Genomic DNA, 24371 nt, shown 5'->3' with positions numbered 1-24371 from the left:
AGCATATCACTAAGCAATCAGCAGAATAATTACTTTTAACAGATCTTAACTTAGGTCAATTTTGAACAAAATTAGCAACTCATTGCTGCAGATAAATGCACTAAGTCAACAGAAACCCTTAGTAAGTGTCTGAAGATGAAAATGAGAAGAACCAGAGAAAAAACCCCAGAATATATTTGAATATAACTGCTATATTAGTATAATGTAAGTAATTTTATAAACTGTAAATGAAGGCAACCATATATGAAGCAAGCATATGTGCAGGCAAGCTATGAAAAGGAAGATAATTGCACTTAAAGCAGTGATTGCAGAAATGTTTCCAGAATAGGAACTCGGGCAGGAATGGAGATCTGCACACTGGTGTTCAAGGTGACACAGGAAATTACACTAAAAGGTTTGAAGAGGAAAGTAGTCACTTTCAGCATGGATAGATAAAATGGATCATACAATAGCAAAGATCAATTAAAAACTTTATTCATTTTTTTCACCAAGTAGAGTATGTCCAGCTCCAGGTTTCATGAAGAGACTACACTCTAGGAAGATAAGCATTTACTACGTCAATAGCAGAAGGGTGATGTAGATGTAAAATTTTTTTCAGAAAACAAAAATTCAGCAATTTAGTGACACTAAAGTGAGTTATATTGCTAATTTGGCATCTTTAAATACCTAATCCAACACTGGAATAAAGTCTTTTAAACATACAATGAAAATTATGCATTTGATTATTATTCTCCATATCCAAAAGTAACATTTTTAGAATTTGCAGTTACTGAACATGTAGTCTAGAAGATAAAGCTTATATAAGATAGAACTGAGACACTAATAATTACCCATAATTGACTACAGTCTGAAGTAGTACTTTTTAGCACATAAGACAATGTAAGTAAGAATCTTCTGGTTTCCACAGTCCGTGCATGCTCTATTTCCTAGAAACTCCTGGACCTTTAAGACATACCTGTTATTGCAGAGATTCAGGACGTGGGCAAAGTTTTGCTGTTTTACTAAAACTAACAAACAATACATGTCAATGTGTTTTAGTTGAAGAGTTGGGAGTCTACAGCTTTATATTCCTTTCAGGATATGCACCACTCTTAGCTGCTCTGTGGGTGAACAGGAGACTGCAATCCAGAGCTTAACATGCTGAATTGGCAAGATGTCCGTGGCCTGTGATGAGCACAAGCATCACCAAAGAGAGGATGCAGTCTGTACACTTTTTGCGCTAAACATACACGGAATTGAACTGCAGCCTACCCACATCATAGAGCAAAAAAAAAACCCCAAACTGAAAAACAGTCATATCACACCTTTATTCAACCCTTTCTCTCACTATAGTCCCTCCAAATAGTGTTTGTTGTAACTTCTTGTTGGAATACGTGCAGCTGCTTCCCTGGGATGGGAAGTCACTTGCAGGCACCTGTGGTACAGTTCAGATACCTGAGCTCTCCACACGGAGTATTTGTCCCGTCTGAAGCGCCCCTCCTAAACATTGCTGTGGCAATACCCTGCTCAGCCGTACCTTCCTAGCCGCTCTCGCATGCTGCCTCGGAGACGTCGGCGTGGCTGCCTGGCCCCTCACGGAGCCTGCCCCGCCGGTGAGCGAAGAAATCCGAGCGCAGCTCAGGAATTACCTCACAGCCGTGGCACAGCTGCTGTCACCAGCCAAGGCGGCCCCGCCGTGACGCCAGCATTGCGAGGCGGGCTCCCAAGGGAACAACTGCCGCGCCCGCCCGCTCCGTATTCCCGGCCTTACACCTCTCCCCGCATGCGCGGCGCGGCCCGGGGTTGCCGTGACATTGGACGGGGGGAAGGGGCGTGGCTGCTGTCCCTCGCAGCACGGAAGGAGAACGGGGCGGTGTCGCGGCCCGACCCGGCCCGTCTGCAGCGCCCAGCCGAGCGGGGAGTGAGCGAGTGACGGGAGGTGGCCCCGGCGACAGCGGGCCGGGCGCGGGCGGCCCTCGGCAGCTAGCGAGGAACAGCGGCCGGGGAAGCCTCGGGAAGGGGCTGAGCCGCTGCAGGGATGAAGGACAGGCTAGCTGACCTGGCAGAGGTGAGGGTGAGGACTCGGGGCAGGTCGGGAGCGATGGGGTGAGCGGGGAGGCTCCCGAGGAAGGGGAACGGTGCGCTGAGGCGAGAGCAGGGCGGGAGGGGACAAAGGCGGTGGTGCGAGGGCCGTACGGGCCCTTGTCGCCGCCTAAGCTAACGGTCAGCGGCGGGAAGGCTGATGTTCTGCTGCGGGATCGGCGGAGCCAACGCCTCGGCCGTATCCCTGGGGGCAGGGAGGTCTCCGCCTGTCGCTCTGGGGCTGTTTTCCCGCTCCCTGCCCGGGGAGGGGGGCGGCTTCCTCCCGAGAGCCAGGGAGGCGCGTCGAGCCCGTGGATCTGGCAGCAAAGTTCAGGCTGCTCCGATTTTTATAGATCACCTTCCCCGGCTTCCTCCTGACCTCTGGCGCGTTTCAAACCTCAGCGTTTACAGTGACAAACCGGAGAACAATTTTGTTTTCTGTCTGGCCGTTCAGCCAATGACGAGTGGGTAAAACAATCTGCAGATTTCATTTTCCGTGTGTTTACAAAATGGTAGCTGGATATGTTTATACGATCTTTTCCTTTCCCTTATTTATGCTTGGAAAACAGTACCCTAAAAAAGAAGTGAGAGTTGGAGGGAGGTACCATCATGTCTGTCTTCAGCAGGATATGGCTTGCTTAAAATAAAAGGAGATTATATTTTACTTTTTTTTGTTTCTTGAAATGAATATGGAGAATACAGAGGAGTTCCTGTGGTAGTTGTAGGACACTGCCTATTTGTAAAAGTTGGCCTGAGCTACATGTAGGTTTGGGGCTTGTTCATCTTGTAGGTTATATCTTCTAGATCACAAAACCCAGCAACAACATTTTGGAAGCTCCATCACTTACAGATGGAATTGTCAGTCTCTTTTCTCTTCCTCTTTAAAAGGATGATTTGACATCCAATAAGTTTTTGCATGGTTAGGTTACATCTTTACCTGGAAAGATGTTTTGGAGTTATGCCAAGAAAATGTGTCATGTCTTTCAGGTGTACTTCCCTTTTCCTGTTTCTAAACATTTCCAAGCCATTGGAATACATGCCAGGTTTCTCGCATGCTTCCCAGAAAGATGAAGCAGCAACAGTGATCTGAATTTGCTCTTTTATAATCCTGAACAGGTAGACTTCATTCAGCTAAGTAAAAGCAGCAGTGTTCTCTCATACATTTTGAATGCTTTTTTTTTAAATTAAAAAAATCCTCAAACAAGAGACCCTACTCCCTCTGTCCTTTAAATATTGTTAAAAGCTTTTAAAGCAACTGTATGTAGAGGGTTTTAAGCCAGATTTAGTGTTTGGCATCTGACATTACTGGAGCAAGGTACTTTAACCTCAAACATTGCTGCAGCAGGCTTCTTCTTGAAACACAATGGTCGCTGTCCCTGGGGTGCTTCATATGTTCATCAACATAATTCTGCCCTGCCTATAGAATCACAGAGTGATAGGCATTGGAAGGAACCTCTGGAGATGATCTAGTCTAACTGCCTCGCCAGAGCAGCTAAACCTAGGGCAGGTTGCACAGGACAGCATCCATCAGGCTTTTGAATGACTCCAGAGATGGAGATTCCACCACTTCTCTGGGCAGCCTGTTCCAATACTCTACTGTCCTGAAAGTAAAGAAGTTTCTCCACATGTTTAGATGGACCTTTGTATGTTCAGTTGTGTGCCAGTTATCTCTTGTCACTGGACACCACAGAAAAATGGTGAATAATGGAAAATTAAAGTTGCTTCCTCTTATTTTCTACCTAGAGAAGGTCTTGTACACACTTTTTCAGAAGACAGCAAGCATAATTGCATTTGTCCACTTTTAAGGGATTATTTTAATGTAATTTCTACGTTATTCTGAGAAGGCCAAAATGAACTTCTTTCATCTTTTTGAATTGTCCTCTGGTACAATTAATTGGACAGTTGATCATGCCCAGACTGGCTTCAGTTATTTTGAGTACAAATAAGCATTCGGTTAAAAGAAGAATGAAAGGTTCTCTCTGAGCCATTGTGATGTTTTCAGTAGTTGTTCAGCAGGTAGATATTTGCTGAAGAAAAAACAACAGGGCAAGTACATAGCAATGATTGTGTAAAATATATTCCTAGCCTTCAGTGGTTTGCTGTTCACAGATACAAGTCCAGCTTAAAATGGCTTTAAAAGAGCTGTAGGATCTCTGTTCAGACACTCAGTTCAGCACGTTTGGCTAGTGTTGGATATCAAAGGTCTGTTAATAAAACTAATTCAAATTTATGTTTGTTATTGTTCTTAAATAAGAAAGGGGTGTAAACCATTTAAGATGTAAACCATCTCTGCCTAAACCTGATATTTTAGATCTTGGGTTCAGGCTGCACTGTCCGTATGGCTCAAAAAGAGCTGTCAGTTGAATTCCTTTTCTCTTTCTTGAGTGTTACTGAGGCTATCTTAGACATAACCTTTGAAAGATACATTTATATTTTATTGTAGGTGTTTCTATTTTTAAAAATCAAGGACTGGAACCGAAATGCATTGGGTTTTTGTAAACTATTTCTTGTCCATTCACTTAGTACCCTCAAAACTGTGTAGGAATGAGTAAAGAACTGCAAAGTCACAGAAGTTAAAATTGGTAGAATTGGGTGGGATGGAAAAAAAATGCAAAAGGAACCTTTTCAGAAGGAAGGAAACATTACTGAGTTAATTTTTTCCTGAGCTAAGCTCTTACATTAGTCTTGTTCAAACATGGGATTTTCTGAAGATGACCTGTATGTTTTCCCTGCCACAACAGAGTAAAGCAATTTCTCACAGACAGTCACCATATGATGTGTTTTCTGCTTGTACAATAATGCTACTAAATGCATGTTAATGATTGACTTGCCAAAGCTGCCTGACAGACTTCCTTGGCCCTCTGTAAGCCCTTCTTAGCTGCTCTGATAGAAAAGAATTTATGGAAACACATCAGAAATGGGAGTATTCTGCAGTCCACTCTTTACGTCTGATGCATTGAGATAATGGTGGTCAGTTGCAGCTTTCTGGGGGAACACATGCAATCTGGCCTGAGAAATAACTAACCTTGAAGGAAGTTCCAAGAACAAGTAGTCCTTATGGTTTTAGTTGAAAAGCTGGTTTAATTTTCAAAGGTTGATAATTAGTTTAGTAAGGTACTTCAAGCTAGAATTATTCTTGCAATTCTATAAGGTAAGGGGCATGTCAGAAGTTTCATAAACCATCAGGCTAGCTCCTACATGTAGCTGAGAAATTACGTTGTCTGAATTTCTGCATTGAGTCATGTAAGCCAACTTCTGAGAGAACTTCACATTTTAGAAGTCTGTGAAAGTTTATGAAGTTGTGTGGCCTGGACTTTCAGTTCCAAGGTTGACGTATGAGCTGCAAACAGATTTCATGAGATTGCTCTTGGCATTGACGTGAAAGTTTTTATAGCTTTTTTTTTTTTTGTGTGTGATCATACTTACACTGGGGAGATAAGATCTAGGAGAAACAATATGTTTCTGCTAAACTTGATAAAAGCAAGCTCTTGGTTGAATTGCATGCTTTTCCAAAGAAGGTGCATCACTGAAGTTAGAGAGTTAGCAAATAAGCTATACTTTAGATAAGTGATGATTTAAGAACAGTGAGAGCAGAGGTTGACAAGCCATCAGGTGTCTCAGGTGATGATGTTCCAAGTAGGCTTTCCTTTCACAAATGGTAGAGGGCAAATTGGTCTGTCAGTGGTGTCATTGCAAGCAACTGTGAAAGTGAAATGAGCATGAAACTAACTGACTGCAGGGTGGATAATCCATTCAAGCTGGCATCCACAAACTGGACTTCATTTGTTTAAGGTTCTCTCAAGTGTTCAACATTTTACTAAGATCTTCTGACCAAACAAAAAACTGGCATACTGAGTCTCTTAGCTGATAGTGTTTACATTATTTTTAGTTCAATTAAGTACAAGATAGGCTATAAACAAGTAGATTTTTTTTTTAACAGAGAAAATATAATTAGAAAGTGTTGTTTTACATAGATGAAGAAATTAAATGTCTTTCAAGTGTAGCTCCTTCAAATGCTAACTTAGAACTGGTAGATTTGTAGCACTGCAGTATCTGGAATGGGTAGAAGTTCAATGACTTCATTTGGGCACAGCTTTCCTCATTTAGTTGTATTAAGCAAGACTTTTAATTGATTACAAACCCTAAGGACATATCCTTTAATACTGAGTGTTAGCAATCATCTCCCCAAAATGAGTAACTACAAAAAGTCTTTAAGGACACACAGCACTAAGAGTGATTGGAGCATGGTCCAGGAGACAAGAAGATCTTAATTTCTTTATTTCATTTGCGGCATTATGATTTCCCCTGAGCAGTAAAGCAAATGATTTCTTGCAATCATCATCATAGGGCTTTATGCAGTCCCTGAATTTATAGGAAAAGAACTGTCACAGAGTGTAAGTAGTTGCTTTCCTTGAAGATTGGGAGTATTTATGCATAGATCTTCATTGAGTATAACCTTCTTTATTAAATAGTAGCAGTGTCTGACAATGGATTAAATTGCAGAATTGTCATGTATGTAATAGACTTCTCGGCTAAAATTATAAAACCAGAAACAAAGGGCTTACTGGGTGATAGCATCAGGGTATAGGAGCAGAAAGTGGATGTTAAAAAGGTCAAAGGCAGAGGGGCTTGTATGAGAAAAGAGTTCTGGACATGAAAATCCCTTAATGATACCTATCTTGTGGCATGTTTTTTTTCTAACAGATAACCCATTGATTATATAGTACAACAATATTTTGTTCTGATTTTGATTTAATGCTGTTTAAACAGTCTGTACCCTACAGAGGGAAGTAGACAATATGCAAGCTGAAGCTTTGCCTTTATATGGTGCACACTAATTCTCTTTCCCTTTGATAAAATTTGAATGTCATTTCTTGTCATGATCCATGTATTCTGGGCTGGCTGATGGTTTAGGGAAGTGTGACTCTGGGAACGTGTGCCCTGGAGATCTGTGAGAGCCTGTCAATTCGAGCTCCTGCCTCCTTGGCTGCTATTCTAAGAGTTGATCCATTATGTAATGCATGTGTAGTTTAGTGTAGTGTAATTATGTCTCAATTGGTGTGCAGTGGCAGCCTCGAAAACACCTGAGGGCAAAACTAGTAAACAGAGGTTGATAGCTTTTTGTTTTAGCTTTCATTAGGTATTTAGCTTACTGCATCACAAGACAGTCATCAGTGCCTCTCCTAGTATTTCTTTGAGAGGGTTTGATTCACTGCCTCAGTAAACTGAGTATTATTTTCAGTTTATGTGGAATTCAGTGTGGAAGTATCTGTATGCTATGAGAGAACATCCATGTACCAAATTGTCTCAATTTTTATGACAAGCAATGGAAACTGACATCACTAGAGGGATGGTTCTCTTCTGAAGTTTACAGAAGTTCATGTCTTAGTATTCACAACTTTGTGGTAGTCAAGGGACTTTCTTTGGACTTCTGCTTATTTGTTTTTAGATTCCAGTCTTCAGAAAAAGAAAACTTAATTTTTGACCTTGCACATGGTTGGCAAAAATGTGTATACAGTAGCAGCACTGTGGAAAAAAGTCATTGTTTCAGAGCAAGCATCCCGAGTTTTACTTCATAATTTGTTTTGTTGCCTCTTACAGGGTAAAGGAAATGAAGATGGAGAGACAGTTATTATTGAAAAAGAACATTTTATGGATGACTTCTTCCAACAGGTGAAGTTACATTTTTCATCATGCATTAAAGACTTGACAGGTTTCTCTCTGTGCTTTTTAAATGTCTTTAACAACAACAATAATACAATAGTGCAAGCTGTTTAAGTATCAATGTTTCTGCTGGGATTTCGGTCAACTACTTATGGGTGTTGCAATGAAATACTTTACAATTTTTATTACCAAAGATTGATTTTTTTTTTTTTTTTTTTTAAGTCATTGCCTTAAATTACTGTAGTGTTTTCATTGTGATATTTTGCTTCCTCTAGGTTGAGGAACTTAGAAATAACATAGCAAAAATCGCACAAAATGTGGAAGAAGTGAAGAAGCAGCACAGCATTATCCTGTCAGCACCAAATCCTGAAGGAAGTGAGTATTGCTTTTCTTAGATATCAGATGTGCGTGGCAAGATATTATGAAATACTCTTTTTTTGTTTGCTTTAGCTGTCTATAGGAATAGAACTTCAGATGTTCAGAATGCAAAATCTAACACAATGTATTTATTTAAATGTTTCCACATTTAATATTGAATTAATATTTTAATTTGCTTTTTAGTACCTTTTTTATGTCTCATTTGAGTAAATACATTTTCAGATTATTTGTTGCATCATTCAAACTTTTGCTAGACCAAAACTCTTGAAATTGATTGTGTCTTCAGGAACTTAATAGGCTAGTTGCATTGGTTATAATCTGTGAAAATGTTGAAATTGTCAGCTGAAGCCCATGCAGTAGAGCCATCATCTTCTCTTTCTTCTTTAGGAGGGGTAAGATCCTAGCAGCCAGCTGCTTCAGCAGTAATAAGAGTCTCATGCTGAAGCACTATTTTTAGAGGCTGTAACCCCAGCTCTGACAGTGATGATGTGCTTTCTGAATAGAGAACTTGAAAGTTTAGGGAACTTGCCCAGAAACATGTATCCTTCTCTGTTCTCAACACTTCTTAGTTGAAGACATGTCTGGCTTTATGGGCAGCATTTAAGGAAAAAGGAAGAAAAGATGCTCACATGTTTTGTGAAATGTTACAACACTACCTCAACATTTATCTTCTTCATGGAAACTGAACTTTGGATGTTAGTTTTTCTTCTCCCCCTATTTTCTTTGTTTCTGGTTGGGCATATGTTGGTATTTTTACAAATGATTTTCCAGACTGCTTTTTGTTTTAGCAATCATACAGCCACTGAATCTCAGGTTTAATAAGAGTTGATCTGAACATTTAAAATCTGGTCTCAGCTTTTATCAGCTGGTGTTTGTACTGAAGTTTGTGCTCAGTAATGCATCTGAATTGTGTAGGAATGTGACGTTGCTTGTAAGTAATGTATATACTCTTGTGAATTTAGTGCCTTCAGTAAACCAAATAGCACTAAGTTCTGTGTGAGTACTCTGGATAGTATTCTTCAACAAACACAGGCTGTACAGTTGTGTTAATAAGTGTCCATGATAAAACAACAGAACTAAAAATATGTGAGATGTTTTCTATCTATCTATCACTTGATAGATTTCAGTGAACTTTCATCTTGATCGGAAACATTGCCCAAGTGTAAGGGCCTGTTGTAAGAAGCAGGAATCTGCTGGTAGGCTGTTAAAAAGTCATAGTACTTAGGAGTATGTAAAACTTCTTTGCATGGTTGTACTGAATAGAGTTATGAGATTGCAAGGTAGAGTTGTAGATGGGTTACTATTATCAATCATTAACAGTTCTAAAAAAAAAGTTTTGTGGTGTTTGTTTTTTTTTTTTAAGGAACAAAGGAAGAACTTGAAGAATTAAATGAGGAAATAAAGAGGATTGCTAATAAAGTCCGAGCCAGGTTAAAGGGTAAGTCGTGGGGAGAAACAAAATTACTGTCATTTGATTCAGGATGGTAGCCATGTTACAAACTTAATGCATTGCAGCTGAACTCTTAAAGGCTAAAAGGTGCATAAATTGCAATAAAGAGGAGAGAGAACTTCCCAACTAATGTGTGGCCCATGTCAGCAGCAGTAGCATCCATTACTTTATTTCTCTATGGCAAGCTTCACTGCTGGTAAATACCAGGTCTCAACGCAGCCTAGTGTGTGGAAGAGGACAAAAAGCTTGCTTGCTTTCAGAAATAACCCAGAAAATTGCAATGCAATGTATTTCCTCTCTCTACAAACATATTCTGCAACCAAAATGCTGGGTTTTGTTCATGGCATTTTGGAAGAAGATTAACTTGAACTGCAAAAAGACAATCTCTGTGGCATAAGTGTCTACAAAGGGAATTGCTTTAAGAGCTCCTATTTTAAATTCAGACTAGCTAATTTCACTGTGGTTTTCTCCTGTGAGTTGTCTTACTTGCTGATCATAGGTTTTTAAATATACTGAGTGTTTTAATGGTACTGTATTACAATTCCTACATACATTTATCCTTCCACAAACACTAGTGTATGCTGTTTATTGTTTAAGCTATAAAAGCAACCCATTTTCTTACACCTTTTGAAATTCTCCCATAGTAATAGACAGTAGTGTGACTGCTAAGAGTATTGAAGTAATTACTGTGTTTTAATATCTATACAAACTACCAAAATTATTTTTAAGTTGATGTATATCTATCACTGCCATTCTCCTCTGAAATATTAAAAGGTATCTATGGGGAGTTTGTACATGAAGAAGGTAATAATGAATAGGATTTACAAAGCAACTGAGCTACTGAGGTTTGAGGCAGATCCTCCCCTGCCTCCCACCGGGGCAGAAAAAAATGAGACTCGCACAAATGGATTGCAGAAGTGATGGAAAGTCTAAATGGAAAAGCACTGAGTGTTTTACAGAGAAGCTACAAGCACAGTGACAAAAAAGATCCCAAAGCATACCCAGAAGCCTCCCAGCACTCCCCAGGGCTCTTTCTTCCTCCCTTCCCCACCCCCAGCCACTATTTGGCTAATCTCAGCTGGCCAGATCTGAGATTGCCTTTCCTCCTTCTCCTCCTGGCATTAGGACTAGCCAGGCCCAAGAGCCCTTGAGATAACTCCCCCTCCATTACCAGGTAAGAAGCATCTCCCACAGTAGTAGTGAGGGAAGAAAGAGGAAGTGGGAGACCTTGCAGATGGATTTATAGGGAGCAGGGCATTATGGGTGTGAAATATGCTACTTCCTGTGTCCGCCCACTGGGCTAGACCCTCGGGACACCAGAGGTGCACCCTGTATGGCAGCAGCAGGAGGCACCCAGCCTAAACTGCTATGTGTAATTATACTGAATATTGACTCATATTTATGTGTTGTCCTTAGCTATTGAACAAAGTGTTGATCAGGGTGAAAATGCTAATCGGACATCAGTGGACCTCAGGATAAGAAAAACACAGGTATGATCACTTAATAAGCTTTAAGAAAATAAAAGGATTCTAGTAAATCTTAGAATGAGTTTGACTTTTCTGAAGCAGTTGCAGAACTTCACGTTCTGCTTTGTTGGAGTAGAAATACCACTTTCAGTTGTTGTGCAGTAGTATTTGTTGTATCCAAAAAAATAATTAAAAATCAATACATGTTTCTGTTCCACATTTTTAAATCCTTGAAAAACAGCACTCTGTATTAGCTCACAAGTTTGTGGAGGTCATGACGGAATACAACGAGACCCAAACTCTCTTTCGAGAACGCAGCAAAGGTCGGATACAGAGACAGTTAGAGATAAGTAAGTGACCTGATCATGCTTCTTCAAAAAATACCAGTTGTGTTGTTAGTAGCTCCCTTGTTTGTTACTTAAAGATGGGACAAAGCATCATCTTGGATACATCCTTGAGTTATGTGAGGGTGGGGGGAAAAAATATTTTACCATACTAATTTTTCGTACTGCTTTTCAGAACAGCTGTAAAGAAAACCAGAGGAAAGTCACTAAATAATTTTAATATTGAAAATTATTAAGGAAAATACTCTTTTTCCTGTATTTTCAATGTTACAAACTTTTTAAAAAGACAGTAAGAAAAGCTGCATTCTGAAGATGGCAATGTTGTTATAAGCTATTCCAGAATTAACATCCTAAACAGGGCAGCATCTCCTTTTGTGCTGCGCTGGTTTTGTCAATAAGCATTTGCTGAATTCAGCTTGCATGAAATCAGTGGTGCCATTGTATGTACTAATAAGTTTTTGATTGGTTCACATTTGACTTACTTCATCATTGATTATTGCAAGGAGTATTGAGAAAGGTATCTGACTCTAAACTACAGCATCTGCCTTTGAAGGTGTCTTAAAAAAAATGCATTAAAAAGCCTTTTTTGAACATCTTCTCTAAAACCAAATACATGTATTGCTGAAATAGGAAATGCATACAGAAAGGCTTAAAAATTGTAAGACAACTACTTTTCACATCCTTCTCAAATTTGTCATTAACCTCTCAAGCTAATGGTTTAATTCAGCATTTCAGTAAAGTTACATTCTTCTTTGTCTATACATTTGAGGGAAGGGACCCTGATACCTCAGGACCTGGCTCTTTTAAGTTAATGCTGTTATTACCCAACTAGAGCCTTTAGCTTTTCCTCAGCACTAAAAATGTTATAGCAGGTTTAACAGCATTTGTGGGTATTAACATCAGAAAGTAATATTCAAACTGTAACTTTGAGCTGATAGGACAGAGCTGATAAGTTACTGCATGGGAAGAACAGGAATTTGATATTTGATTTTTAAAACTGTACAGTACAAATCACTTGAATGTGGAGTGTAATTCAAGTTTGCATTGGTCATACCGGTGTGATCAATAGGATTCAGTTTGCTTAAACATGGAAGTAATAAACTGCATCAATTGATAAATGTATTATGATAAGTAGAAGTGAAGATACATTATGGGTAATCAGCTTCTCCATGTGGAATACGAATGTCATCCTGTGTTGGTAAAATCTAATTTGCATAAAGATTTTATTGCCCCCCTCACTGATGGGAAGTGAGTAAATGAGGTGCCACTGTGATATGATTGAAGAGGTAAATATTGAATGTTACATAAATTACTCTATCTTGAGCTCTTCCTTCTGAGGAGCACTCCATTTAACAAGGTTCATATGTACATTGTAAATGATTCTGATCAAACTCCTCAAACAAACACCACCCCCAAAAAAAAACTCAAAGCCAACAGGAGGTTTTTTTATCATAGTTTGCAATCAACTTTTTTTTTTTTCCTTTAAACTGTCACCCTTCTCATATGGTAATGTTCAATAATGAGTAAGTGATGGTATGTGAAGTACTGTTGTTTTTATCCTAGCTGGAAAGACCACCACTGATGAGGAACTGGAAGAAATGTTAGAGAGTGGTAATCCTTCAATTTTCACTTCTGATGTATGTATTACTGGTCCAGTTATGTCTCTTCTGTTCTTCTGCTGCTGCTATTTAGTAAGTGTGTCAGCGCATTCTTACGTATGTCCATATCTTCTTTTCATTTTCCTGAAGATTATATCAGACTCTCAAATAACCAGGCAAGCTCTGAATGAAATTGAGTCACGTCACAAGGATATTATGAAACTGGAATCTAGCATACGGGAACTACACGAAATGTTTATGGACATGGCAATGTTTGTGGAGACTCAGGTAAATGAACCAATTCAAACACATTTATGTAAAAGGGATATTTCCTCCCCCCTCCAGTCTTCCTCTTTGAGGTGTGCAAGAACAATCACATGTTCAGATAATACAGACTTAGAGTGTTGTTAATTGTGTTTAGAGTATACGAAAGTTAATCACTACAGGGCTTTGGGTTTGTTTTAGATAAATGTACAATCTCGATGTACTTTAAGTATATACTATGAATAACTAAGCATAATGTTTCAGTTGGTATATTTAGTATTTTCTTCAACATGCTTATATTGCAGCATGCTTGAACATTTTGAGCATGTTTAAAAACAGCTCTCTCCTGGAATGTTGGCTAATATCCTGGGAATCTGGAGTTCTCAAGAGACTTGTGGTAGAATAAAATGTGTGTTAGTCAGGATGTGTACAGCTTGCACATAATACAAAGTACAGTTACTACTATAATTAGCATCAATGTAGAGAGATTGACAGGTCATTCAAGATGTCTCTTATATTCATAAGCTTTGGCTTGACATGTACATAAATTCATTCTGTTTGTAGTCCTTGCATACCAATTATCTAACAAAAATCTCTTTAACTTCTGTTCTTGAGATCCTTTCACTTTGAAGGAAAGTGAAAAGAATAATGTTCAGGAGAGGAAGTTTTCTGACAAGGATTTTCTTTTTTTTAAATTGGGATTTGTTCTAGAATTCCTAGGAGTTGCTTTGAAACTTAAGTATTTCCCAGACAATTTGGTAGCACTTTTCTTTTGAATTAGAAATGAAAAAAAAAGTTACTTTGTGCATTATTCTTTAATGCTTTGCTGTTTACTGCTGCTGATTATTTCTTCTGTTGGACAGAAACACAGGTAATAGACTTATTGTAACTTTTCACCAATCCTCCATTTCATTACCAAATTTCATTCATCATAATTACATTAAATTTGTTATGTATTGTCATTCTAAACATCAGTTTTGAAGAACCTTTGAAGTTCTGTTACATGTGTGCATTTTCTTAGATAACTGTTCAACCTTGTGTCATAGTGGTATCCTTTCCCACTTCCAGGCACATCAGGGATTTCTGATCTCTTTAGTGTGTCAGTTTTAGTTTTAGCTGTTAAAACATATCTTGCATTCAAAGATATGTTTTCAGGTGTTGAGTATTTTTTTTTCCTGCAAAAGGGAGAAATGTGCTTGTCCTGCCCATCAATGCTCCTTGTTTGGTTGTAACTTTGAGCCCCTGCTTCTCATTCCCTTCTTCATTTACACATCCAAGTAGAAAAAAAGAAATGTCACCCACTAATATGTAAATAAATAATTTGTTTATAATAATAGCTGATGGTTTTTAGCCTTTCATCTTTTAGGTTCATTAAACAAGGATCCAAGGATTCTAATAATATTTTTTGTTTGTTTTTATTTTCAACATTTCCTTTTAAGGGTGAAATGATTAATAACATAGAAAAGAACGTGATGAATGCATCAGATTACGTGGAACATGCAAAAGAAGAGACAAAAAAGGCAGTTAAATATCAAAGTAAAGCACGAAGGGTATGCAATCTTTCTCTAATTGTGCTAGTCACTGTATGAACCTTCAATTTTAATTGATTTTGTTGTATTCAGTCTTTCAAGGTAGAATATATGCATTTTACTTCTTTTGTAGTTATATTATTTAAAATTAGATTAGAAAACAGTTATAAATTAGTATATGACAGAGGAAGATTTACCAAAGGATTTTACAAAGATACCAAAAAACCCCCCAACCCCATTATCCAGAAGAAATCAGAACATGTCCAATGTGAATTAATTTGTTATAGTTAAAAACATATTACCCATAGAGGACAGGAAACTCTTGTACTACAAAAAGAGACACAAGTCATGCACAGCTAAGGATAGGTTCACAATTTTCAACTTAAAAAGCTGTTGATATGGAGAGTAAAAACCCCAGAAGAATTAATATACTATGCTAGGAGAAAAATTCACAGGTGGTGCTTATCAACTACAATGATACCTTAAATTAGTAAGGCTCTAAGCTTAGAGGTTTTTGAATCTTTTTCACGGCTAAAGTTAACTGGATTTGTAGCTATTAAATCACCATGTTAGCAGGAAAATTTCCAGTCTTGCTGAAGCAGGCTTATTTACAGAATTCCATCTGTAATTGTTCTGTTTACAGACCACTCCTTCTGTACTCCTGTAAAAGTTCTAGATTAAGGGGATCTTCACCCTGGAAAGGGTGTGACATTAAACCATGAGACTCAAGTTTGTGGAGAAACTGAGTTCAAAATAATATTGAGGCATTTTCCATGGGCATGGAAACTTACTTTGTTTCAATATCTGTCTTTCCATCAGAAAGCCAAATAATGTATTCTGAAATCAAAGTAGTTGATTTTTGTATTTTGTGATTGTAGGGTGAATGAAGTGTTCCTCTGACATTGTAATTTTCCCTTTGGAAATGCTGTGCAATTTTTCGAGGCTTTTTATTACGAGCTGGATTTGAGAGAATAATGTATCTTTAGAGAGAGAGAGATCTACAGATAGATGGCCAATTGTTAAAGAAATATTTCAGTGTCAAAAGAGCCCACTGAATGTATTTTTAAATTATGATTGTATCTGATAAGCATATAGGTATTAATGACACCTGTAAATGCACCTGTGATGCTTATTGTCATGTGCCTGCAAGAGTGCACAGACACTTTCATCTCAACTTGAGAATAGTGCAAGCTTTCATGGCTGTGGATCTAAAAACTATTGTAGAAAATAAAAAATAAAAGCAGATCTTAGTGTGCTTAAAAGTAATAATACTTTGTTTCTTAACAGAAAATGTGGATAATTATCATTGTGTCATTGGTGTTGATTGCCATAATTGCTCTAATTATTGGTTTGTCTGTTGGTGTTCGATGATGCTTGGATAATCTCAGCATGCATGACTTCCTGCCAGTCTGGCAGTAAGTAACTAATCAACTAATTTTGCTCTTGTTTTACTCTGGTGACTTGTAGTGTTCTACTAACCCATAACACCTGCACAGTTAGTATTTGGAGGGTGGGAGGGGGTGGCAGGCTTGAGATGCATTGGTGGATCTTCTCTATCTCTGCATCCTATGGAAGTGCTGTGCATGGGAATACTGAAAACTGACATCTAGCGGTAAGATGCTAAATTTACAGAATGCAATTATAACAGAGGAAGAAATGAGAGCAAAAAAATCCAATTAATTGTCTTGTAGCCCTTTGAATTTTTATCATACTGAAAGTTCACATCGGCAAACAATCAGATATGGAATACTAGTTACACTTGGATATTCATCAAATGAGGTTTTCTGTGGGTTTAAGTAAAGCTTTCATAAAAGATGCCTACAGCCTTAAAGTTGGCTATTATGCCTTGCAGAGCATCCTAAAATTTACTTTGAAGCCATTAATACTACACTAAATAAAGTGGTGGGAAATAACAATGTATTTGGAAAAGAAAGTCTGCAAAGATTCCCACTGGAATTTTAGGACATAAATTTGATCATTCTTTTAATCTTCCAAGTTTTTGCTGTACTAATCTACCATTTCTTGTCAAGGTAACACCTAGTGAGGCTAAGCAAAAAAATGCAATTAACTCTTTGGAGTCCAGTGAAAACTCAACTTTTTACGTATAGTATCTTCAAGCTATACATTGAAGTACCATGAGCAGGCTGTCACTTCAGACAGCTAATCAGGAATTCAGTTTCACGTACTAACATGCTTTTAATATCAAAGTTTTTAGTTTTGATAAAGTTTCTTCTCAGCCATGATGACAGGATTTACTATTTCATTGCTCATATTCAGAAATACTTGACCTAATTTCAGACTTTGATGCATTTACTTTTTTTCCCTTGTTGCTCTTCTGAACTGTTACCTACCTAATGCTTTTACAGACCTTTTATTGAATTCCACTAAGGGCAATTGCAAAGGTTTGAGCAGGCTACAAATATTTATCCAAGGAGGGTGGCAGTGTTACTATGCTTAGCCTTGACATAGATCAGTAAATGTTCACCAGCGCGTGTTTCTATACGTAATGTACTTATAGAAGTTGGCTATGAGTAGTAAGTTTCAGTTAAGCAAAATGCAGAAATGTTATAGCCCTATCATGTAACTATGGTTACATCTGTGTTACAAAGATTACTTACTGCTGTGATTTCCTGTCATTAATCTTTAGAAAGAAAATCTAAACACTCAGATGGAGTATCAGTATTAAGTCTCTATGGCCATGCATGTGTTTAAACAGTTCTGTATCTGACAGTGTATTCCAATCTCAACTTTACTCTCTTGTTTTTTTTGTTTGCTTTCAGAAACTGGTATTCATAATTATATGTGTAAGTGTATTGCTTCTGATACTTGGAATTATCCTAGCAACAACACTGTCATAGCAAGCACATTCCAAGAGTTTACGAACCTTCAGAAACTCCAAAATACATCTTCAGGAAAACCAAACATTTTTTAATAGATGATGCCTTACACTGTTCCATGATGATGACCTATCACTAATGGTTAAAAACAAAATCACTTTTAATGTTTACTCATAAATGAGTATCAGAATGTATTAGGATATGTATGGATTTTCCTCATAAACTATACATTTGTAAGCATGAACCTTAATTGTTTTGAACTAAAGTAACTTAGGATTTGTTTTCATATCTCAGGGTTACAGACAGTTTAAATAGGGAATGGAGAGACTTGAGTTCTGACAGTTTGGCTTTTTTCCTATTGCTAACAGAATTCTAATAATGAATTTTAGTACCTTACTAGTGCTGTTCTTGTTAGCACTCTTGTGAATGTTTTTATGCAATGTAGCCATGTCTTTAAGTGTATTAATTATTTAGTAACCATAAACTATCTAAGCTTTATACTTAACAAAAGTTTCATCAGTAAGTGCTAGAATATTTTATCCTGAAAGGCTACTTATTTAACTGTCTGCCTGCCACTTCAGAAGAAAAAGCTATTTTTGCACTTTCCAGGTTGTGGTGTTACTTTCTCTTCCAACATGACTAAGGTTAATTGCTTTAAATATTTCCTTGCCTTGATAGTAAAAATGGGATTGTAACATTTCTGGTAAAAGAACGCAGTAATGAAGTGCACCAGATTTGAACCTGAGCAGATAACATTACAGATAGTCTCTGTGCTAAGTGGATCAGTTTTACCTTAGCGTTCATATGACAAAAATTAACACTTTTTCTCTAAAAGTCAAGATTTCTTACTCAGAAGCTTGCTAATGTTGATGTATGAATACAGCACCTAGGGATAAACTCCCTCAGAACAGGCTGAGAGGTAATACAAACTAAGACACTGATTTGTTATGAAAAGTTTGTTATATAACATATATGAAGTGCTTTAGTATCTACACACCTGTTGCAATGCTAGCTTACAAGACTTGAAAGTCTTCAACTGTAACCAAGTAACTGCATTTTATGTTACAGGTTATTTTTGTATTTTTTTGTGTAAAATATTTGTAACTTAAATTTTTGACTTCTCATTGTTTAAGGATATCCATGTAGATATGTAGATATATTTACACTGTAAAAGCATTAGAGGAAAGTATGTGTGCCTTTTTAAAACACAGTCTAAAGCTGTACTTGTCAATGTTAACTTCAGTAAGGTGATCCTAAAAGCTTAAAAGCCTTAAACCTATGTTTTGTTGAGTGTCTGAGATCCAAGTTACCCAGTAAACTATAATTCAGTCTGTTGACCTAATGAAATTGAGCAAAGTTTACAGTTTGTATTGTATATATTAATATTCTTGCTTTGCTGTCCAAATACACTGTGAATGTGCTGGAGCTATTCAGATGTCAAACTTGTTGCTTTTTTTTTTATTTTAAACAAATACAATTCTTGATCTTTTTGCAAGTCAGCCATAAAGAAGTCATCTGAAAAATTCTGGCTTCGATATGAACAAATTTCTTTACCTCCAAGTCCAGAACACTCACCGATGTTTGCGATGAAGTTTACAGGCAAAGGAAGGAAGGATTGGTTGCTTTAGTACTCATTCTAGCTTAAAAAAAAAGTATTTTTAATCTATAGTTTTCTAGATTTTTATCACAAATATTATTTATACAGATACACAAATTAGACTGGGGGGAGAGGGAGGGTGGAAATCAGTTTTGCTGTTTAACAGCTGGTTACTTAAAATGACCCCCAAATCTCATCATCTTGAATTTGTTTTTATTTATAATGCAATAGTTTGCCCATTAAGGCCAGAAATTTGAATAGGCCACTCCATGCTTGTTATATAGCTGCCTCAGTTTGTTTTAAAACAAAACAGAACTTTTCACATGAACCTCTTTGTTTTGTTAATATTGGAGAGGAGTAATTCTCTAATCTATGCACTAATAAATTTGTCTAAGTATCTTGTGGCTCTTATTGTGACCTTTGTGAATAGTTACAGTATCTGAGTAAGACTGGTACGTTTTTACTACATAAAACAACAACTGCCTAGGCCAGTAAAGGCACTGTATTTCCTGAAACTTTACCGAAAAAGACTAGTGCTCATCTTCTTCTGGGGCTTCTTCTCCCTCGTCTTCCTCCTCTGTATATCACATGGGGAGGTACATGAGCATTCCTTGTTGTCAGCGCTCTAATAAATGCAATGCAAGTGTCGGTACATCCGCGTTCAGCAGTCCCGCAGGGCTCTCTTCTTCGAAGGTTCCCTAATGCACAAGGGGTGGGTGCAGGGCCAGGCATTCTTTGTTCCGCAGGCTGCCTGTGCCAAAAACCTTACCTGAGCAGCTGGTGTAGAGGCGGTGTCTGTGTGTGGATTTTCCTTCAGTTTAGCATGGTGAAAGCCAGCAGCCCAGCTGGGCTCATGCTTATTGTGTAGTGTAAGAAGAGTAGCTGCCCCATCAGCCCCGGGAAAGAGCATCACTCGCCCGAACCTACCAGGCGAGGCTGCACCGAGGCTGCTCCGCCGCCAGCGGACCCCGCAAGCCCGGCGCTCCCGCAACCGCCCAAGCCTCGCCGCCCACCTGCCTTCCGGCTGGTTCCGCTGCTGCAAAGAGCCAGCGCCGCACGACACTGCCGGAAAATAGGCAGGCGAGGGGCGGGTTGGGGCGGCACCGGCGTGGAGCAGCGGTTGGAGGCTGTGCCCATAGCAGTGCGGTGGCATTGGTTCGTCCTGCGCCTCGCCAGGCTTCCCATTGCAGGCTTCCGAGTGCACTGCCTCCGCCTGCTCCCCTCACTCAAGAGGGACGTTGAGGGGATGCAGCGGGTCCAGAGAAGGGCAACAAAGCTGGTGAAGGGTCTGGAGAACAGGGCTGGTGAGGAGCAGCTGAGAGCACTGGGCTTTTTAGTCTGGGGAAGAGAAGGCTGAGGGGAGACCTCGTTGCTTTCTACACCTTACTGAAAGGGGGTTGGAGCCAGGCTCCACCATACGTCTGCTCCATGTGTGCAGTCCTCCTAGCACCGGACTGCTCCACAGCGGTTCCAACATGGGCATTTAAGTACTGTCAGCAAACCTCCTTCAGCCCGGCCTTTCCTCCACAGAGAACGGCTCCTGTCAGGGTATTGCCCCAGTACACGCTTTCCACAAGGTCACAGACTCATTTGGGTGCATCTACTTGCTCCAGCCTGAAGTCCTTCATAGGCTGCAGGGGCACAACCTGCCTCGCTGTGGTCTTCACCGTGGACTACAGTGGAGTATCTGCTCCAGCACCTGGAGCATTTCCTCCCTCTCCTTCACTGACGCTGGTGTCTGCAGGGCTGTTTCTTTCACAGGTGCCCACTCTCCTCATACCTGCCATTGCTGCTATGCAGGGTTGGTTTTTTTTCTCCTTCATAAAATGCCTTCTCAGAGTTGCTGCCACCATCTCAGATGAGCCTGAGTTTTGGCCAGTGACAGAAGCTGATGTAATTCTGGCATCCACATAGTCCCCTCCCCTACCAAAACCATGCCACTCAAACCCAACAGAATCACAGATAACTGCAAGTGCTCTCTGAGTTCTTGAAATTTCATACACAGGATATCATCTGAAAATGCTGCTGGAGATGGTACATGATAAATACATAGTTAGTGCTGTGTAAAAATTTGTAACTGAGGCCTGAGCCTGGTTTTGGTGTAATGGTGGCTACATAAAGGGGGTACATCATCTCCAATATTACTGGTTCTTCTGCACTGCTCTCTGACTTCAGTTTGTTCATATTATCTCCCACCTGAAGTGAATCTATCCAGCTTGAACACCCAGTTGCTCTCCTCTAACATAGTGATTTTTCAGAGCAATCTTCTATTTTGTCCAGGGGTTTTCAGGTTAATTAAGCAGCACAATATTTCTTCTGTGCTGGTGAGTATCAATGTAGCTAGAATAGAAAATAAGTTTCTTATTAGTCTCCATTTAGGATTATCTCTGATTTGTCAAACTGCTTTTAAAGTGCAACGGCATTAATTGCTTTACAGCTGTGGATGAAGAGCATAGAGACATCCCACACATTCTCATCATTTAACAGGATTCTGGAGTGGCAGGGGACAAGTTGTCTTTCAGTTGGTGAGCCCAAGTTTAAACAGTTCCAAATTTCCTAATAATCCCCACTGCCACAGTTTTTTTAATGCTAATGCAGTTAATGATGTTGTCATGAGTGCTTTTCACATAGAACAGAATAAGAGATGCATTACTATTTTGCCTTTTTTGTTGCTGTTCTTTTGTTTGAAAAGCCATGACACTGTATTTGCATTTTGCAATAAACACATCAGAATCTAACAGAAAGTTTGTATTGTTATATACAGAAAATTCATGTTATTATATACAACAAGGAGCCTGGACTTGGGGGGAAAAGATAATAAAAATTTTAAAAAGTTAAAAGCTTTGCTAGTATTGATGTAGAGAATTTATCTTTAAAGTTCTTCTTTAGCCATAGTGTTTCTGCACCTCAGTCATGTGTCTAGTCTGATCTGTGCTTGCATAATTTCAAGATGACTGCACTATGTGTCATGTTTTGTGAATTTGCATTGACATATGTGCCAGCTCTGTATCAAAGGGGAGTGAAAGGGAAAAAAAAAAAGACAGTAATCCCTGAATGGAAACATCATTTTGCTCTGAACATGAAACAAACATTTCTGAGGGAATGGAAGGGGAGGGGAGAGGAGGGGATTGAACTAAAGTGGTTTCAAAACATTGACCTGTCTATTCGGCTTCTCTTTGCTCTGTAGTGTGAAACACAGAACGTATTTTGAGGCAGTGGAGGAATTTTGATGAACACAAGAGTGATAATAAAATTGAATACATTTAAATAAAATTTAGAAGACCAAGGGAAATGAAGAAACTTGCCTCTGAAGAAGGATGTTCTGTATAAAAATGGTATTATTTTAAACCCACACCCTTTCAGACAGTTGTGTTTAGCGTAACTTTGAGAGAACAGTCTGCATCTGGGGTTTGGTTTGGGTGTTTTTGGGGAGGATGGTGGTGAATGAGGGCTAAAGACTTAGGTTACCCAATGTTAAATTTGATTTGATGTGTTCATGTGGCCTGTATGCAACTTCTGAAAATAACCATGGCATTCTTTTTCGTGCTGCAGTCAGTGGGGCAGCCCTTGCACCTGTGGATCAGCTCAGTCCTTTCTGTCATGTACAGTAATTGGCTGCTAGGTTATATAGTGCCATTTGCAGCCTCTTTTAGCCACCTCTGTCAAACATGCTGAGTCCTTCTGCCTGTAGTAAAGAACTTACACATGAGCATTTGGGAATAAAAAGAGCATTTTACAAGCACTGGTAAATAGGTTTTGAAGAACAAAAGTACTTCTGGAATAAAGTTTTTTAGCAAAGGAAAATACATAGATATGGTAAGTAATTACAAAATAATTGTTTCTTTTTTTTTTTTTTTTGTAAAGGATGATTGCTTTTACTGGCTGTATTTGAATCCATTTTACTGAAAATAAGGGGGCAAGAAGGATTTGGATGTTCAAGAGTAAATAGCTCTTTAAAAATGTCTAAGTTACGATGCAAATAGCTAACAATGTACAGCAGACTTCATGGGCTGGGAAAACAGCAAGGATTATTTTTCCACACAAATGATAGTTCATATATCCCTACATTAGAGAGAATATGAGACTTCTGGGTCAGCCCATACCAGTTCTTGTCAATTGAAAGTAAATGGGCAACACTGAACTAATGCAGAGGTCAACTTGGTTTAGAGAATATGCCAGAATGAGCGTGGACTCTGCAGAGGTGCTGTTTATGTAACACTTCATAGGCTTTTCTTGGAATCTTGAAGAAAATAGGCAACTTCAGCAGACACTTGACAAGGTTATTTTGTTGTTAGGTTATTCCTATTGCACAGGACTGTTAACTTTCTGTGGTTACAAGGTTTTTTTCTGAGTCTGTCATAGAGTTTTACCCAATGTTCAAAACACTGAAGTCTGTTAAGGGAACTATATCTAAAACTCCTGAATTGAGATGTGGAGGCTTGTAGGTGAGAAGGTATAGAAGAGTTAATATGTGTATGATAATATTTACAGCTTATTGTACAGAAACCTTTGACACCTTTTTTTAAGCTCCCTCTTTTCCTGGGTTGTAATGTGGGCCTATGGTGAACATCTATACACCACAGAATAAGAGAATTCAGTTGAATGTTCTCTCTGCATGTATCTGCTATGAGCATCTTTGAGTGATAGTCTGAGTTGCTTAGAAATGTAGCCTATTGTTGCTGTAGACCTAAGTGGAACACAAGCTCTCCGATGGAAGGATTCAAGTCTTGTGTTCAGTTAAACACAAGGTGGGGAAAAAGAACTTCGTTGTCCTGGTGTATTAGATTTCAGCTGTAAAGTACTGACAGCTGAAGGTACCACATGAAGATGCATCTGCAGGTAGGTATCTTTGGTTGAAGTGTTTTTACTTCACAAACAAGGAAGCCAATGGGGAGTTAATAGTCAAATCCTCTTGTTCTAACTGAAATAAAGAGGAAACTGGCTTAAGTTGTGCCAAGGGAGGTTTAGATTGAATATTAGGGGAAAATTATTTACCAAAAGAGTGGCCAGGCATTGGAACAGGCTGCTTTGGGAGGTGGTGGAGTCACCATCCCTGGAGGTGTTCAAGAAGGGGGAGATAGAGAAGCAGCTTTGGGATATAGTTTAGTGGTCATGGTAGCTGGGTTACAGTTGGACTCACTGATCTGAAAGGTCTTTTCCAACCTTAAAGATTCTATGAAATA

General features: G+C 38.8%; 1 protein-coding gene across 5 annotated transcripts; it reads left to right on the top strand.

The window, feature by feature from the left end:
• Positions 1–1804: 1804 nt before the first annotated feature.
• STX2 (syntaxin 2) lies at positions 1805–19051 on the top strand. Of its 5 annotated transcripts, none has more exons than XM_054172864.1 (11): positions 1805–2047; positions 7663–7734; positions 8001–8100; positions 9467–9541; positions 10970–11043; positions 11261–11369; positions 12927–13000; positions 13112–13249; positions 14665–14775; positions 16042–16169; positions 17535–17639. In XM_054172864.1, the coding sequence occupies exons 1-10, from the start codon at positions 2018–2020 to the stop codon at positions 16123–16125; spliced, it is 867 nt and encodes a 288-aa protein (XP_054028839.1). In that variant the 5' UTR covers positions 1805–2017; the 3' UTR covers positions 16126–16169; positions 17535–17639. The 5 variants fall into 5 exon arrangements, 4 of the variants coding, with proteins under 4 accessions (XP_054028839.1, XP_054028838.1, XP_054028841.1 ...); XM_054172863.1 differs by having other exon boundaries at positions 1805–2053; XM_054172866.1 differs by lacking the exon at positions 16042–16169 and having other exon boundaries at positions 17535–19051.
• The last annotated feature ends 5320 nt before the right edge of the window (positions 19052–24371 follow it).

The sequence above is a fragment of the Dryobates pubescens genome, chromosome 25 (genome assembly GCF_014839835.1).
Source record: "Dryobates pubescens isolate bDryPub1 chromosome 25, bDryPub1.pri, whole genome shotgun sequence".
Classification (NCBI taxonomy): domain Eukaryota; kingdom Metazoa; phylum Chordata; class Aves; order Piciformes; family Picidae; genus Dryobates; species Dryobates pubescens.
The sequence above is the reverse complement of the archived record's forward strand: the minus strand, read 5'-3'. Positions and strand labels throughout refer to the sequence as shown.

What these genes read in the sequence shown, in the direction of transcription:
- STX2 (XM_054172863.1), top strand. Translation starts at nt 2,018, where the DNA reads ATGAAGGACAGGCTAGCTGACCTGGCAGAGGTGAGG. An exon ending in TGGATGACTTCTTCCAACAG is followed by an intron (nt 7,735 to 8,000) that starts GTGAAGTTACAT and finishes TGCTTCCTCTAG; the next exon opens with GTTGAGGAACTTAGAAATAA. An exon ending in ATCAAAGTAAAGCACGAAGG is followed by an intron (nt 14,776 to 16,041) that starts GTATGCAATCTT and finishes GTTTCTTAACAG; the next exon opens with AAAATGTGGATAATTATCAT.